The sequence below is a fragment of the Papaver somniferum genome, chromosome 9 (assembly GCF_003573695.1).
Source record: "Papaver somniferum cultivar HN1 chromosome 9, ASM357369v1, whole genome shotgun sequence".
NCBI lineage: Eukaryota > Viridiplantae > Streptophyta > Magnoliopsida > Ranunculales > Papaveraceae > Papaver > Papaver somniferum.
The window spans coordinates 11235656-11252749 of NC_039366.1; the positions used below are offsets into that span (position 1 = coordinate 11235656).

The 17094-nt window shown below is 44.2% G+C and overlaps 1 protein-coding gene across 1 annotated transcript; it reads left to right on the forward strand.

Moving 5' to 3' along the window:
* Positions 1-15795: 15795 nt before the first annotated feature.
* Positions 15796-16404, forward strand: LOC113308490. Its single transcript, XM_026556953.1, has 2 exons — positions 15796-16166; positions 16267-16404. Exons 1-2 carry the CDS (start codon positions 15848-15850, stop codon positions 16284-16286), a joined length of 339 nt encoding a protein of 112 aa, XP_026412738.1. The 5' UTR covers positions 15796-15847; the 3' UTR covers positions 16287-16404.
* The last annotated feature ends 690 nt before the right edge of the window (positions 16405-17094 follow it).

Sequence of the window (17094 nt, forward strand, 5' to 3'; positions counted from 1 at the left end):
TTTCGAAGAAAAAATTTCTTTTAAAGACTCATCTATCAACTCATATGCCTCAACCATAAGAGTCTTTCACTTAGTGTCAACTAACATCAAAAGATACTTTAGGAGCTTTTGAATCTCTCTTTAATGGTTTTGATGCAAGGTATCAAAAGATGTTACACGGTTCCCTTAGTCGGCACCAGAATGTAGATGTGGAAAATCCTACAACTACATCCAAAGAAACACATACACACCTAATGAAGTAAACAAGCAAGAGATGCATAAGAACACAAGATATATGTGGTTCGGTATGATTACCTACGTCCACGGGGGTAATAGGATGATCTTATTACTTGAATCAAGGTTACAAAGCATATATCTCACGAACAAGCACTCTCTTTACTCTCTCAAGCTCTTGATATTCTCTCCACCCTTACTCATTACCTGCCCTTTAGCTCTCTACATGGATCTCTATTTATAGCTACAAGTGATGATACATTCAAGTTACAGTGAAATTCGCGGCGTATCTTCCTTGATGTTTTTCTCGGGTAGCAGGCGATGTCTTTTCCGAGATGTAGGGCTAGGCCTGGTGATATCTTCTGCGTTTTTGTTGCTGTGATATTGAGTTGTACTTGTGGTCCTCGTAAATGCACTTTGTTTCTGTTTGATATATACCTCCGGAACTTACATGAAATCCCCATTCGGATTCGTGTTTAAGAGCTCACATTTCTGTCATGGTTCATGTATGGATAATGAAACTCTAAAAGAAAGATATATATCCTTCGGTATATACAGAAGAAAAAACAAAATGGCATTCTATGGCTGATTGTGTGGGCTTGATTGGGCACTGGAAGCTGCTTCTGGAAAGTCTAGGGTGTGTACACATATATCTCACTATCGGACACGTGTATACAGAAAGGTACGTGGCAAGCATGCAAGCCAAAACATCAAAACACGATGCGTCACGAAGCACCAAATAAACCCCTAGGAGTTGCTTTATCTCATCCCCAGAAAAGGAGCTAAGATCAACGGTGGAGAGAAAGTCAGCTGACACGGACTGACAGGGGCAGAAGACACTTGTCTGACACGAGCAGACCCCTCAACTACCCGCATTAAACACTCTAAGCAGTGCACGTGTCGACCGACCTATGGAACGAGCGAAGATGCCTCCGCGGGATCGAGGGGGAAACGCAGACCTCCGCGTGATGGACGCAAGGACACGAGAAGATAAGGTTCCAACGGTCTTCAGAGATGGGTCCCACGTTCCAACCTTATAAATACCCAATCTCCACAAAGAGGGAGGGGGATCGAAAAAACATCAGGAGAGAGAGAGAGAGAATAGCAAGGGTAAGTTAATCCCATAGTGGAGAGAAATATGTAAACCCAAAGTCATTCAACTATTCGTGTAACCGTGAATAATATAGTAGAACAACAAACCCCGTGGATGTAGGCCTTAGTGCTGAACCACGTAAACCTTGGTCTTATTTACATTTCAGCACTTTACATTCATTTAGCTCCGCACGTATCTGCATATATATGTTGTTTTCCTTTTATATTTGTATCCCATGCATAATCGCTACGCACGGGGAAGTTGGAGGAGGCCATGATAAACCCGCGGGTTTTGAGCCAATGAATCCACATCAGGGTATCATCATCGTAATCTCTTTAGACGTTAATGATTGATTGTGTGCATTCGGACGACCACGTAGTTCGTGTGTCCACAATTTGGCGCTAGAAACAGGGACTTCGTCCCGGTAAAAGATTTATCTTGTCCTGTGATTTCATTCTAATTTGGCATATGATTGCTCCGATTTTATCAGCTCTGACCGTATAGATCATTCGTCAACTGTATTATGTTCAAAAACCCACCTTTTGCCTTCGATAAGAGTTAGTGTTCCAAGCGTGGGTTATTGTCCTAATCCGTCGGATTTACAATTTTCATAGTTTTTTTTTTATACTAAGGATCGCCTTTAATAAAACTTTAACCCGTATTTTATAGTCTGCGGGTGTTATTTCCCTCTTGAAAAATTGTATTTCGACAACTAACCCTCTTCACGCGGATATTCCCGTTTCTGTTTGAAATAATTTATACAGAGAGAACGTGTTGTGAGTAAAGAAGGAGAGTTTACGCTAGATTTCGTCATCAACAAAAGGGCACGTGATGGAGAAGACGCAGGAAGCAGGAAAATCCAAAGCTTTGTCAAAAGAAACACCCCGGACAACCCCGATCATCACCCGAAGCAAGCAGAAAGGAGATAAAACTAAAATGACCAATCGAAGGCAGGATACCACTGAAATCACTTCACCCATGAACGCTAATTCTGTTGCAGTGGCGGCTCTCAGAGCAGCAACGATAAAATACGGGGAAGCCGCGGTAGTCCCGAAGGCTGCGGAGGCTAGCAATACCTTCACCATGAGTCAACTTAACCAACCAAGGGAAAGGGTGGATGAATCCAGAACATTCCAACCCGCGCATCTGCTAACCTTTGGAATGCCGCTAACAAATAACCAGAATCAAACCATACCGGCGGCTCTGGCACAGCAGAGGGGCGCTCACTCCAATTTGGAAACACCAGCAACAGAAGCTGAACCCCTGCCACCTTTAGTACAGACCATGGAGGAGGGCGGCGCCACGGCTGTAGCGGCACGTGCGGGGACTCCCAATCAGGGGTCCAACCAATCACACCAACTAATGGCTGAGATCGAGGAACTGAGGAGGAACCAACAGGTTTACGCAGAAGCTGTAGCTCTTTTGGCCAGAGAAAATCAAGATTTAAAGGAGCGACAAGGAGACATAGCGTATCCGACCCGGATTATGACGATGGAGAGTCAAACGGAAATGATCTGAAGAACTTATTGCACCAACGCGCAATGGAGGAACTGCGAGATGAGATGATGGCAGAGATCAGGCAATTGAAAAATAAACAAGGTGGGGGAAGGTTAGAAGAGGTTATGAGAGAAGCTAACTCCACGCCCCTAACGCATCGCTTGGCCAACACCCCTATTCCCCTGAAATGCCCTGTCCCGACGTTCGAATGCTATGATGCGTCCAGCGACCCTGCTGCACATGTTCGGTACTACAACCGCGTCTTAGCGAGATGGGGACAGAACGACGCCGTACTCTGTAGATACTTCCCGTCAAGTTTGAAGGGATCGGCGTTATCATGGTTTGATAATCTGCCACCAAACTCCATACATTCATACGACCAACTTGCAGAGAAATTCTTAAGAACATACATGTATAACAAGACTGTAAACACTGGGATGGATAAGCTCTTTTCACTAGCAATCGGCTACAAGGAAACCACGAGGGAATACACAAACAGATGGCATAGGATCTGCCAAGCCATAGGAAGCGTGGACCCAGTGGTAAGCATCAATTGCTATAAATGGGGCTTAGACCGAATGAGTCCCCTATTTGTTGAAATTCATGGGAGCTTGCCCAAGACAGAAGGCGATCTCCGGATAATTATCGAGAAGCACGCTCGACTTGAAGAAATTCAACGGGAAAACCCGAGGGCATATCCGCAGAGGTCTCACCGCACCAATTCAGCAGAACAAACCAATGGGGCCAAAAGGGGTTGCTCAGATGAGAGACCTCACGAAGATAGAAAGGAACGGAGGGATGAACGAAGAACAGGCGACCGAAAATTTGAAGATCAAGTTTACACGAAACTCAACGCTAGCTATGCTCGTATCCTACGAGAGATCAAAGGGAGAGAAAACTTAGAATGGCCATGGTCTAAGGGAAAGCAGCCCCCGAGATCCGAGAAGTCTAAAGATTACTGTGAGTATCACTGTTTCAACGGACACCAGACCGAAAAATGCAAGAACCTTAAAATAATGATCCAAAAATTAATTGATGCGGGAGAGCTCAAACATTACATACGGAAGGAGGTTACCGAGGACAGATCCAAACGAACCAAACCAGTCCAACTTCCGGAAGAAAACCGAACAATCACCACCATCTCGTGTTCCGAAGGCACAGGACCCTCGCTCACAGCACAGATTGGAAAAAGGTTACGGAAGCAATTCGAAGATCGCTGCGAGTTATATAAGGTCGATGGGATAACAGTGGACGAACATGAAAAATGGATGGAATTACCTGTCATCTTCGATGCCGAGGATATCGAAGAAGATATGGAAGACCATAACGATCCCTTGGTCCTGACATTACCAATAGCGGGATGTAACCTCAAAAAGATCCTCATAGACGGGGGAAGCTCTGTGAATGTCCTATTCTATGACGCATTCAAGCGGATGAAGCTACATGATGAACAATTGATGACCTCTTATCACACCATCTACGGATTCAATGGAGCGGCCACGAAGCCCTTGGGAGACGTTGTGCTACAGGTTAACGCAGGGCCCATGAAGCTGGATACCCGATTCAGTGTGGTGGATACCCCTTCCCCCTACAATGCCATTATTGGACGACAATGGGTACACAAGCTCAAAGGAGTTGCGGCAACATACCACCAGTACCTCAGATTTCCAACACCTGAGGGAATCATGGAGATCAAGGGAGATCGAATCGCTACACGAGAATTCCAGGCCACTCAGGATCATATCAACAACGAGCAAGAAGAACAGCGAAAAATCCGAAGAGTAAGAAATCAAGAAACCACAAAAGAGAAAGCCGTAGAGCTATTCCTTAAGGAAACTACAGGAAAAGGCTTGACGAAAGAGGGTAATGTCCGAGGCTCGGAAACAAGTACCTCAACAATCAACAAAGAGCAGAAACACGCCAAATAGCAATTAAAGAGCGCCCCAGTCCTCGGAAACCCAAAGCCTATGTTCACACCAGTGGAACCCACAAAGGAAATCAACATAGGAACGGAAGAAGACCCGAAGATGGTCAAAATCGGGACCATCATGGGCGAAGGGAGAGAACATTCCTTAACCAAATTACTTAAGGAATATGCGGATGTGTTCGCCTGGAAGTTAGGAGATATGCCAGGGATCGACCCAAAAGTAATCCAACATGAACTACGCATCAAACAGGGCACACCCCCGTTCAGACAGAAAATACGAAAAGTGGCTCCAGAATATCATGAGGCGGTAGAAACAGAACTTCGGAAGCTACTAGACGCAGGATTTATCAAGGAAGTCAAGTATCCTACCTGGATATCCAACATGGTCATTGTTCCTAAGAAAAATGGAGGGGTTAGAGTATGCATCAACTTTACTAATCTCAACAAGGCGTGTCCAAAGGACAGCTATCCCCTGCCGAGCATAGATCAACTGGTTGAAGCAGTTGAAGGATACGAGGAGCTGTCGTTTATGGACGGATACTCTGGTTACAACCAAGTAGCCCTGGCAGAAGAAGATCAGCAACACACAGCATTCTATACACCACATGGCCTTTATTGCTATACCAGAATGCCTTTCGGGCTCCGAAACGCAGGGGCAACATACCAAAGGATGGTCGATGCTATCTTCAAACCATGGATTGGAGGAACCCTAGAAGTCTACGTGGACGACATGCTCGTCAAAAGCAAGCTGCGTAAAAATCACCACCAGGACCTGAGGAATATTTTCAATGCAATGAGACAGCATCACATGAAAGTAAATCCGGAGAAATGTACTTTCGGTGTCACCTCAGGGAAGTTCCTCGGTTATCTGGTGACGAAAAGGGGCATCGAGGTAGACCCAGCTAAGATTCAAGCCATAGTAGAGATGCCGTCACCAAAGAATCTAAAGGAAGTGCAGAAGCTCAATGGGTCCATAGCAGCGTTGGGCAGATTTATTGCACGGTCTTCGGACAAGTGCAAACATTTCTTCAATATTCTTAAGAAAGGGAGCAGGTTCGAATGGACCGCCGATTGCGATGAAGCATTCCAAAAGATCAAAGAACATCTAGCTTCGATCCCTATCCTGCAGAAGCGTGACCCTGATGAAGTTTTGGCACTGTACATAGCAGCAACGGAGGACGCAGTCAGCGCGGTATTGGTCAAAACCAATACAAAGATAGAACAGCCTATCTATTACGTCAGCAAGACACTCAATCCCGCGGAAAGAAATTATACTAAGATTGAACAACTCATCCTCGCACTGGTATGGGCTACCCAAAAACTGAGAACCTACTTCCTAACTCACTTCGTCAGGGTACCATGCAAAGCACCATTGGAAGCAGTCCTCAAAAGCACGGGAAAAGTGGGCCGAATAGCCAAATGGAACACCCATCTGGACCAATTCAACATCATTCATGAAATTCAACATTCTCAGAAGTCCCAAGTTCTGGCTGATTTCTTAGCAGACCTCCCTCTAGACAACGACGAAGAGCTCAAGGGAATACCGGAAGCCGAGGAAGCAATCAAGGATCCAATGGATATCCTCGAACCTGCGAGTCATAGACAATGGGAAGTCTTCGTCGACGGATCTAAAAATAAGGAAGGGGCAGGAATAGGTATTGTCATTATCACCCCAACTGGAGAAAGGATCATACAGGCACTTAGATTGGAATTCAAAGAGCATACCAATAACATTGTTGAATACGAAGCTGTCGTACATGCCCTACGTATAATAATAGAGATGGGGGTAACCGATGTAAGGCTGACAAGTGATTCGCAGCTGGTCATACGGCAAATCGGGCTCGAATATAATGTGTACGATGACACCCTTTCAGCTTACATGGCATTGGTCCAAACATTGGCTTCACAAATCCCGAACATTAAGTTCCGGCACTTATGCAGAAGGGACCTCAGGCACGCGGATGCCCTAGCATACATATCATCCATGTTGAGGGATAAAAATGCCGAAGGTATTAAAATAGCAAGGGTATACGAGCCTTCGATTGCATCTCAATTATCCTTCGCTACCAATCAAGATACGATGGAAGAATATATCGAAGACCAAGTAGGAGAAGACATCCATAACGACTTTGATGAAGAAATCTTGTCAAAAGCAAATCAAGACGAAGATTTCAGCAACGAAGATGACTGGAGGGTGACAATACATGCCTTCCTCGACAAAGGAAGCCTACCTGCGGATCGGAAGCAAGCTAGAAAGACGCTCTCCAAAGTGGGAAGATACGATCTTCGGGAAGGGGTCCTGTATAGAAAATCCTTCCTCGGACCATTACTACGCTGCTTGTCCCGGAAAGAAGGGCATCAAATTCTAAATGATATCCATTATGGTGACGCAGGGAATCATAGCGGTATGAGATCACTAGCTGACAAGGCAAAAACGCAAGGATATTACTGGCCGACCATGATACAAGATGCTGCGAGGATGTCCCGACGATGCGAAGAATGTCAGCGCTTCGCGAAAAAAATCCACGCGCCGGCAACATTGTTAAACTCTGTCGATAGCCCATGGCCATTTGCAAAATGGGGAGTAGACATCGTCGGGCCTTTCATCGAAGGATCAAGGAAGAGACGATTTTTGATAGTAGCCACGGACTACTTCAGTAAATGGGTGGAGGCTAAGGCCTTGGCCAGGATCAGAGACGCGGATGTGTTCACTTTCATATTCCAGAACATCATTTGCAGATTTGGTATACCTGCTGAAATTGTATCTGATAACGGCAAGCAATTACAGGGAAAAAATATAGACATGCTCTTCGACACCTTTAAAATAAGAAAGAACAAGTCCACCCCCTTATACCCTCAAAGCAACGGACAAGCGGAAGCTACCAACAAGACCCTCGCCCTTATACTCAAAAAACAATTAGACGAGCATAAGGGAAGATGGTGCGAACAACTGCACAATGTCTTATGGGCATACAGGACAACACGAAGGTCCGCTACCGGGGAATCCCCGTTTCTTCTTACTTATGGAGCTGAAGCAGTCATACCTACAGAAATCCTCATGCCAACCACGAAGACCGAAGCCTGGGAGAAAAACCTCACAACAGATATGATGTTAGAAAGGTTGGACGACTTGGAGGGAAGAAGGGAAGTAGCATTGCAAAAGATGGAAAATTATCAACGAAGACTAGCAAGGGAGTACAACAAAAAGGTAAAGCTACGAAATTTTGTAGAGGGACAGTATGTGTTGAGAACAATCCCACGATATCAGCAAGAAAAGAAATGGGGAAAGTTAGCACCTACATGGGGAGGACCGTTTATGATCCACGACATTGCGGGTAATGGTTCCTACTACCTTCGTAATCTAAAAGGTGAGGTCCTCCGGCATCCTTGGAATGCTAAATGGCTCAATCATACTTCCCATAGAAGCAACGCAGATTTGAATCTGCTGGGAGTGTACCAGAAGAAGAAAGGAGCCTAACCGCCCAACATGTTTCTATCTCTGGAATAGGAATTGCAGACCTCAACTTATCAATCAAACAAGCTTTCAAATTATCAAGTCAGTGGAATCTACCTACAATATTGGGGAAAGTAGTTAATCTACAATCTCTCAGGGCTCCCCCATCAGTGTCCATAAGTGTAGGACCAGGGGGAAGGCACCCAGCAGAAAGAGATACCCAACCAATCTTAAGGAAACGGGTCGACGGAATGGGTGCGTACATATTTTACTCCCCATATCCTAGAACGTTTCCCCGGCCCCCACCGTCTGGGAATCCTCTGGCCCAGGATTTGCCAGCGGGGTGACAGGTCTCAAGACGATCACGAAGGTACCTTCCTTTCGTATCGCACTCAAAAACACTTAACAACTTTTGTTTTGATTTTTCACAAACTTAAAATACAAAAACATTGTAGGTATATCAAAAAGAGGATTAATTTCATAAAGGGTGATTACAAGAAGTGAACGGCCAAAGCCAAGGACACACAATCAAAAAACATTCCTTTTACGTTGTTACAAAAAGTACAATTATGCCGCGGACCCTAAAGAACGCTGCGATCTCTACCTAGGTGGCGGTTCCGTCATCAGGATTATTCCGAAGACTTGATGGGACGCTCCCACCAGAAGAGGGGCCCGAGGAGCTAGGCAATGCAGCAGGAACGGGAGGATAGTTCTTCACGAGACCATGTTCATTCCTTAGGCCAAGTTCTATCCTCTCCAGCATCTTGTTCGTCTCCTCAGCCAATTGACAACGAGCCTTATGTTTAATAACTGTTGTCCGCTGTTGGGCTTGGGATAATAACGAAGATATCCGATTCACTTCTCTGGAAGCAGCACCAACGGCCTCCTCGCGAGTGGCTGCTAAATTCTTGAAGTGATTGGTTTGTTCCTCTTGCTGTGCTAAGGAAGATTGAGCCTTTTCAAGTTCTTCATTTGTGACGCGAAGGCGTTCCTCGAGCCCTGAAAAATACAACACCACGGAGTTAGCGTAGAAAACAAACAAGATCACACTCGATGAATTGGGATTATACCTTCGACACAAGACGAAGCCTCTTCATATTCATTAACAACCGCATCTCGCGCTTCATCAAGATGATCATATTCCGCGGATAATTTCTTATAGTCTAGTTGAAGGTTGGTGAGAGTAAATTGACAGGCATCTAATTCTACCTGCTTCATCGAGTCCATATGACGAAGGTGGTCGACCTCTTTATTTATCTCTGAGACCCCTTTGCTGAGTCTGTACATGCACACTTCAAGATTCCTCTCAGACTCAGCAAGACGAGCTACATCGGCACGAGACGCGGAAAGAGCATTGCTGAGAGCGTAGACTTCAGCACGAGCATCATCTCGTTCCCTGGCAAGACCAAGCATATTATCTTGGACCCCTGAAAGAGGAATGGACCGCGCCGTCTGTAATTCTTCTTCCAATAGCTGAATCCTAGATTCCAACAAGGAAGTACGCTCGCGGGCTTCCCGCAGATTATAACTGGTCCACAGCAGTGTGCCATTAAATAAAGCACGATCATGGTTGTACAGATTTTGCATGTCGACCATCTGAACATGCCGCGCGCGCCATACTTCAGCCCGAGCATCCCATTTCTTAGCCTCACTCTTAATCTTCTCAACCAAATCTCTAATACGAGATTTTTGCCGAGCTCTTTCGTTTCGAAGCCATACCAGCTCGGGGATGCCACCCACTGGACATAGGGTGGGGAGACTCAGACAGAACAACTAAGAGATAAAAGAATGACGACATACGGCGAGGGAAAAGAACCAAACCTGTGAAAGTGGAAACTTGGCTACGAGTTTGCTCTAACTCAGCGCGCACTGCAATAAGTTCTGAACGAAGATCAGCCTCTGCTTCACCCAGTTTTTCTTTCTCCTTAAGGCTTTTCTTCAGCTCTTCTATTTCCACCTCAGCCGCAGATAATTCCTTTTCCCGATGACGAAGCTTAGCCTCGAGCTTCAGAGATTTTGCTTTAAAGAACTGATACAGCACGTGGTTGCAATGCTCGCTCCTCATCATCTACACATCAAGATGACAAAACATTATTCAACCGAAGCGTCCTATTCTCAAGTACAAGCATGTACGAAAATTTACCTCCAGCACACGCTGTTGCGGGAAGCCATATTGATACCCGTAGGCAATAGCCATCATATCGGCAACAGAAGTAGGAGGCTCCGGCACGAGGGTAGCTTCGGGAACGGTCAACCTTTTTCCCCAGGCTTCAGACACCTGCGCCTCCGAAGACATCTCCATCATGCGACGGGTATACGCGGTTGATTCCTTTTCCCCAACAACCACAGGAGCAGGATGAGAGACAAACAGAAGATTCTTCTCCTTAAACCAACTCATGATGGCATCCTCACCCTCAGGCATCGGCGACTGGGGAAGACTATCGGCGGGCGCGTCAACAACAGATTTTCCTTTCTCTGACTCGACCCCCTCAGCATGAATGTTGGCATGCTCTTCCGCGCCTACATGCACAGCAGGCTCCTCCGCACCAACACCTCCTACAGTACCATCCCCATTACCATCACCACCAAGAACATCCCAATTATCATTAGGGGAAAGTAAAGAGAAGTCCTCGGGAAAATCGAGGGCTTCGTCAAAAAACTCCCCCGTGGAATACATCCGATCGAAAGAAATTCTTGAGAAGTGGGAAGGGTATCCGCGACATCACCAGCAGGGACGGAAAAATCCCCGATGACAACGTCATCCGCCACCACATCTTTGTTCCTTCCTTCATCACCAGCGTGACCAGCGAAGACCTCTTCTTCGACATTGATAGGGGAGGTACCAGTACGTTCCTCCCCATCGGTAACCTCGTCCTCAGCAAACTCTTCGTTCACCGGACTATTAACTTCTTCTTGGACCTCAACCTCGCCCGTCACCGTAGTAGAAGATTGCTTCGGCCTAATCTTTTTCTTCTTCATTACCTGAAATCGACACCACAAAAGGAATTATTCTTCCCATCTGATGGAAGTTATAAAAACGAAGCACAGCTAGAATCTGCGTACCTGAACTGCTGAAATATTCTTCGGTGGGAGTATAGCGCCGGAACCATCCTCCTCGTCTCCCTCTACGACATCCAGGGCATAAGGAAAATTCATGCCCGCAAAGTTCAGACGCCAGGGGCAGAAATCTCCATAGCGAACAGGAGGAGATTCGCGCGGCTTACTATTATCGGTGGGCCGCCATCCGCGGGGACCAGGAATCCAACCGTAAGCCCACGGACCAACTATCTCAATAACAGTGGCGTGCCACTCGTAGTCATGATCGCGCTTGATCCTTCTCGCGCGGGGAAGAGTTTCCGACGACTGGACGCCTCCGTGCCAGGAACATACTTCAGCTTGGCATCGCTGACCTCATTTAACAGACGAATCTCGCCTCGGGGAGCAGGGAGATTCCGAAGGCTGACACTCCACGGCTTGGCGATTCCTACTATTGACGTAATCACCGAAGGAGTTATTGAAATTCTCAGAGTATACCATTCCTTCTCCAAGGGATTGGGGACGTAGCAAGTCATCGACGTCTCCCCCTTTACCCGCGATAGCATTCCTTCAGGGCGCGAAGATAATTTCCCGATAGTTGGATACGGAACGACTATGAGTATGGTGGAAGAACCCTCACGACTAGCGAGCACGGCATAGTAAAAGGAATCACCACGATTGTACAAAGGCAGCATCATACCAGCCTCGAAGGCCCCAACCGTCGTTAACAAATGAAATTCATCGAATTCGTACTTGGGAGATAAGCTCATACGTTAATATCATCCCGGGGGCATAGAAACGAACCCCGAAGGCTTGAAGCTCATGCTTTTCCTTGAATACTAAGATCGATATGCTTGAAGGTTACTTTTTTTCCTGCTAACAGAGACACTTGCGTATCAAGGGAGCAGCCTCATCCTCCTCGGCAGGGCCGGACGGACTAACAAACGCTTCAGACTTTTTCTCTTCACGGGGGGATTCTTTGAAGATTCAACCCTAGGAGCTACGCCCTTTATTCTTCCCTTTAAAAGTTGGAGAAGACCGTAGATGATGCTCGGGCACTAACAAACGTAAAGGAGGAACGTCAAAAGCAACAGCGCGGGCGGAGCCTGCGTACTCCTAGTATCTTCACGAGGACGCACCATTGAGTTGATTAAAGACTCTTCGTGAACCAGACGAATTATCGAGGGAATCTCTTCCCGAGAGGACGAGGCTTTCGCTCCAGAAGAACTCGACTCCGACGAACATCATCTTGAGACGCTCGACGCTGAGGAGATCTCGACAACCGAATCAGGAGTCTCATAAGTAGGCCGCGGACGGTCAGACATGGCTGCGGAAAGAATAAAATCAAGAACAAGTTACACACATAACACCAAAAATCAAAAAACCATTCATAGCAATACAACCACGATAACATAGCAACCCTAAAATTAGGATACAATCTCAATACTTCACCCTCGAAGTAATGGCTGCCTTAATTTAAGATGAAGAACAGGGCAAACTAGTAATGCAAGCATCAGAAAAAGTTCTTCATCACAAACAAGGAACAACAATAGCTGAAAATTCACAAATCAACACGGCATAAAACAGTGAAATAAAGAAAAGAAAAACTCACCGGCAAAAACAGCAAGTAGAAGAAACGAACAGGGGAAGATCACAGGTGCAATAAAGACTGACAGAATATAAGATCACAGGTGCAATGAAGACTGACAAAGAATTTAAGGTCACAGGTTTAATGAGGCAGGCAGGAAATTTAAAGGAAGAATGAACTGAGAGTGTTTAGGAAGAATGAAATTAAATTTCCTCTCTATCCTTAAAATCCCGAAGAAAAGAGGAAATTAAGGGAGAAATAGGAAAACTGCCCGTTACATAAGCAGTTAATGCACGAATAAAGACGTGCCAAGTATCTAGGAGAAGTTATTAGGAGTGAGAAGAATGTGGCGACGATAGTTTTTTCTTCAAGGCACCCATTAGTCAGTTAAGCCCGAAGAAAAGGGGCAAATTGTGTACACATATATCTCACTATCGGACACGTGTTATACAAAAGGTACGTGGCAAGCATGCAACCAAAAACATCAAACACGAGCGTCACGAAGCACCAAATAAACCCCTAGGAGTTGCTTTATCGCATCCCCAGAAGAGGAGCTAAGATCAACGGTGGAGAGAAAGTCAGCTGACCGGACTGACAGGGGCAGAAGACACTTGTCTGACACGAGCAGACCCCTCAACTACCCGCATTAAACACTCTAATCAGTGCACGTGTCGACCGACCTATGGAACGAGCGAAGATGCCTCCGCGGGATCGAGGGGGAAACGCAGACCTCCGCGTGAATGGACGCAGGACACGAGAAATAAGGTTCCAACGGTCTTCAGAGAGGGTCCCACGTTCCACCTTAAATAACCCAATCTCCACAAGAGGGAGGGGGATCGAAAAACATCAGGAGAGAGAGAGAGAGAATAGCAAGGGTAAGTTATCCCATAGTGGAGAGAAATATGTAAACCCAAAGTCATTCAACTATCGGGTAACCGTGAATAATATAGTAGAAAACAACAAACCCCGTGGTGTAGGCCTTAGTGCTGAAACCACGTAAACCTTGGTCTTATTTACATTTCAGCACTTTACATTCATTTAGCTCCGACGTATCTGCATATATATGTTGTTTTCCTTTTATATTTGTATCCCATGCATAATCGCTACGCACGGGGAAGTTGGAGGAGGCCATGATAAACCCGCGGGTTTTGAGCCAATGAATCCACATCAGGGTATCATCATCGTAATCTCTTTAGACGTTAATGATTGATTGTGTGCATTCGGACGACCACGTAGTTCGTGTGTCCACATAGGGAATGCTAAAGTTAGAAAGCTATATATAGAGACGATGAGAGCAATAACTGAACCGCATATATGTAACTCAAGGGAGGACACATTCAACTGGTATAGCAGCAAAGAAGACATATTCAACATAAAAAAAATGTTTTGAAACTTAAAACATGCATGGCAGACGATACTCCGACCACTTTCTCTCAGCACTTACGGAAGAAAAATGTACCTCCGAAGTTATTTTTAGTCTTGCTATGGTGTATGATTAAGTCTCTTCTCCTGAACTTCAACGCTTGGAAAACTAATGGACTGAATAATTGTGTTATGCATGTGTGTTTGAAGTTGAATCACTGATAGTCTGTGGCAGTCAATTCAGTCTAATTTGCACCAGGCGATGGACATTTGAGTTTTTTTTTTTAGTTCTTATATGAATTCAACCTTTTCGACAAACAAGAAGAAAGCTTTGCCGGTATTACCCCTGCCCCGGACGTATCTCTGTTGACAGGCTTCTATATACTGATAAGGCGATAGACATGTGTTAAATTTACTTGGCGGAAAAGTCGCACTGAGGTTTTCGCCGTAACGGCATAGTAGGACTTAAGAAGGGTGAAACTTAGTCTTTGGTAATTCCCAAACAACATACAACCAAAAGGGGAAAACATGATAAGAAAAAATGGGGCGGAGGTATAAAGCCCGCCCTAGGACTTGGATCTCTTTCTTGGATGGGACACCAAATACATGTCTCTTTACCAATTAATCAATTTCTAGATGAGGCGTACATATAAAGTTCGTCTGGCACAGACGAACTCTTTATAAACGCCCTTACATCAGGCATAAGGTTTACAAACGCCCGTGTCCGTCCGTAGGCTATACATACGCCTATGGTGCGGGCGTACATTATATAAACGCCCGACTATATTTGTGTTTGGTCTTGGTCGCCGACCAAATTTGGTCTGAGTTTTAGTCTTTGATCAAATTTTGATCGATGGTCCGTCCCACTACGCCTATCCACTGGACGAAATATTTGGGTTTAGTCGTCCATTGTGGACGCTCTAAGAGCTCTTACTCATTTTTTTATGAGTGAATGAAATTGGTCCTTTAGTCCCACATTAGGTATAACTAAAGAGGAGATCCACTATATAGCTAATTCTTTATGGATAGTTAGTAAAATAATGTGGTTGAAACGTGTGGGGCGAAATATTTTTGTTTCCATTAAGGCTTGGGCTCGGGCTCGTGCCACCGCCGTGGACAGGTCAACCAAGACATTCTTTTTTTTTGGCAAAATTTCTTTTGAATTATTTTCTAAAAGAATTTAAATTAAATTAAATTTTGTCATTAATTATGTGCATGGAAGTTATGGTGAGAATATTTTCTTAATGTCGACATTATTTTCTTTCCGTTTTTTCCTTATGTCGACATTATGTGCATGGAAGTTATGGCGAGAATATTTTCATTTATGTGCGTGGCTGTTTTAATACCTTTTTGAATAAATCTTGAATTATTTCGATTTTATTTTTATCTTTAATTCTGATTTATTCTCTCACTAATTCTCTCTTAATGCACAATCAATTCAACCTCTCTCTTCTCCCTACACTCCTGGACGGAGGAAAACATGTTTGCATTTATGGGGAGAAAAGATCTTTTACCATTACTGAAATAGATTTCAAAGTTAATGCAGTAGTAAATTTAGATCATAACCAAACATTCCAATATATAAGTATGGAGCGCAGTAGCCATGACTCATCATAAGGTATCTTTAAAAAATCTAAGGTAGTAGCAGAAGTTTAGAGTGAAAGAAAGAAAAAGAAAATGGCAATTCTCAAGGTTCATTGTTTTTTGATCATATTGATTGTGATGGTCGGATTTGTTACGTCCAGAAATCTTGATGGCCATGATAAGAAGTGTCCATGTCAGCGTCAGGGTCTTGTAGATATGTTACGGAAATGTGAGAAATATCTGTCAACCGAATTAGGGAAAGCATTAGTGCAACCAGACGGAGACTGTTGCGCGGCTGTAAGATCTGCGGATGTGAAATGTTTATTGAAATATGTGGGTTATATGGAAGGAATTGTTAGCCGTGAAAAAGTTGTCTACGTGAATGAGTATTGTAACACCATCAATACTGGACGTAAGTCTTTCTTTCACAACATAGATCTCATTGGTTATTCATATGCTCTAATGTTCGTATTTTGTTTTTGCTAAATTAATTGTTGCGATTCTTATTACAGATCATAAAGTTCTTGTTTGAAGCCGGGGAGATGAATGAAAAATAAGGGAGGCGTTAAAAATGGGCTGAGATTTTAAATTGCCATTCATTGTTGTAATGAGTTTGGTGTGTATGCCTCCATGGCTTTCTTTGGTTTTTATATAGAAATCAGTTGAATCCCTTTTGCAAAACAAATTCTTTTATTTTCCTTAAATAATACTGCAATCCTAATGTACGTTTGGTAAGAAATTGAACATGAGACCTGAAAAGATAACAAGAATTTTGTCAGTGGGGGGGTGGGGGGGGGGGGGGAATTCAATGAACTTCACTTAATTGTAAAGTAAATTGTCCTACCAGTCAGATGGGAATTCGATTCTTTCAATCCCCTTGGTGGTTTTTATTAAGATTTCGTTCGAAAGCTCCAAGCTTCAATGAACATTTTTACTCTAACAAGCCCCTTTAACCCGCAAGACAAGACGGAAAATGGGTCATTTGTCCAAATATTTTTAAAATATGGTTCAAATAGACGAGTAAAAATTATTATGGGTGAAATGGACACAAAAAAATAGCAAGGATGAAACTGGATTTATTCCGACTTAAACTTAAAAAATAGCAAGGATGAAACTGGTTGCATCCTGATGTAAATTAAAAATAAGAAAAAGTATTTGAAAATGGGTAGGATGAAACTGTTTACATCCTGACTATTTTTACATTTTTGTCCATTTAAAAAGTATCAAAATCTAAATGTCATTTTCACTCAAGAATTGTTGATTTAAACAATTTTATAAAGACAAAATATAAACGAATCGTAATTATATTTCAAACATGTAATTTGGATGACAAATTAACT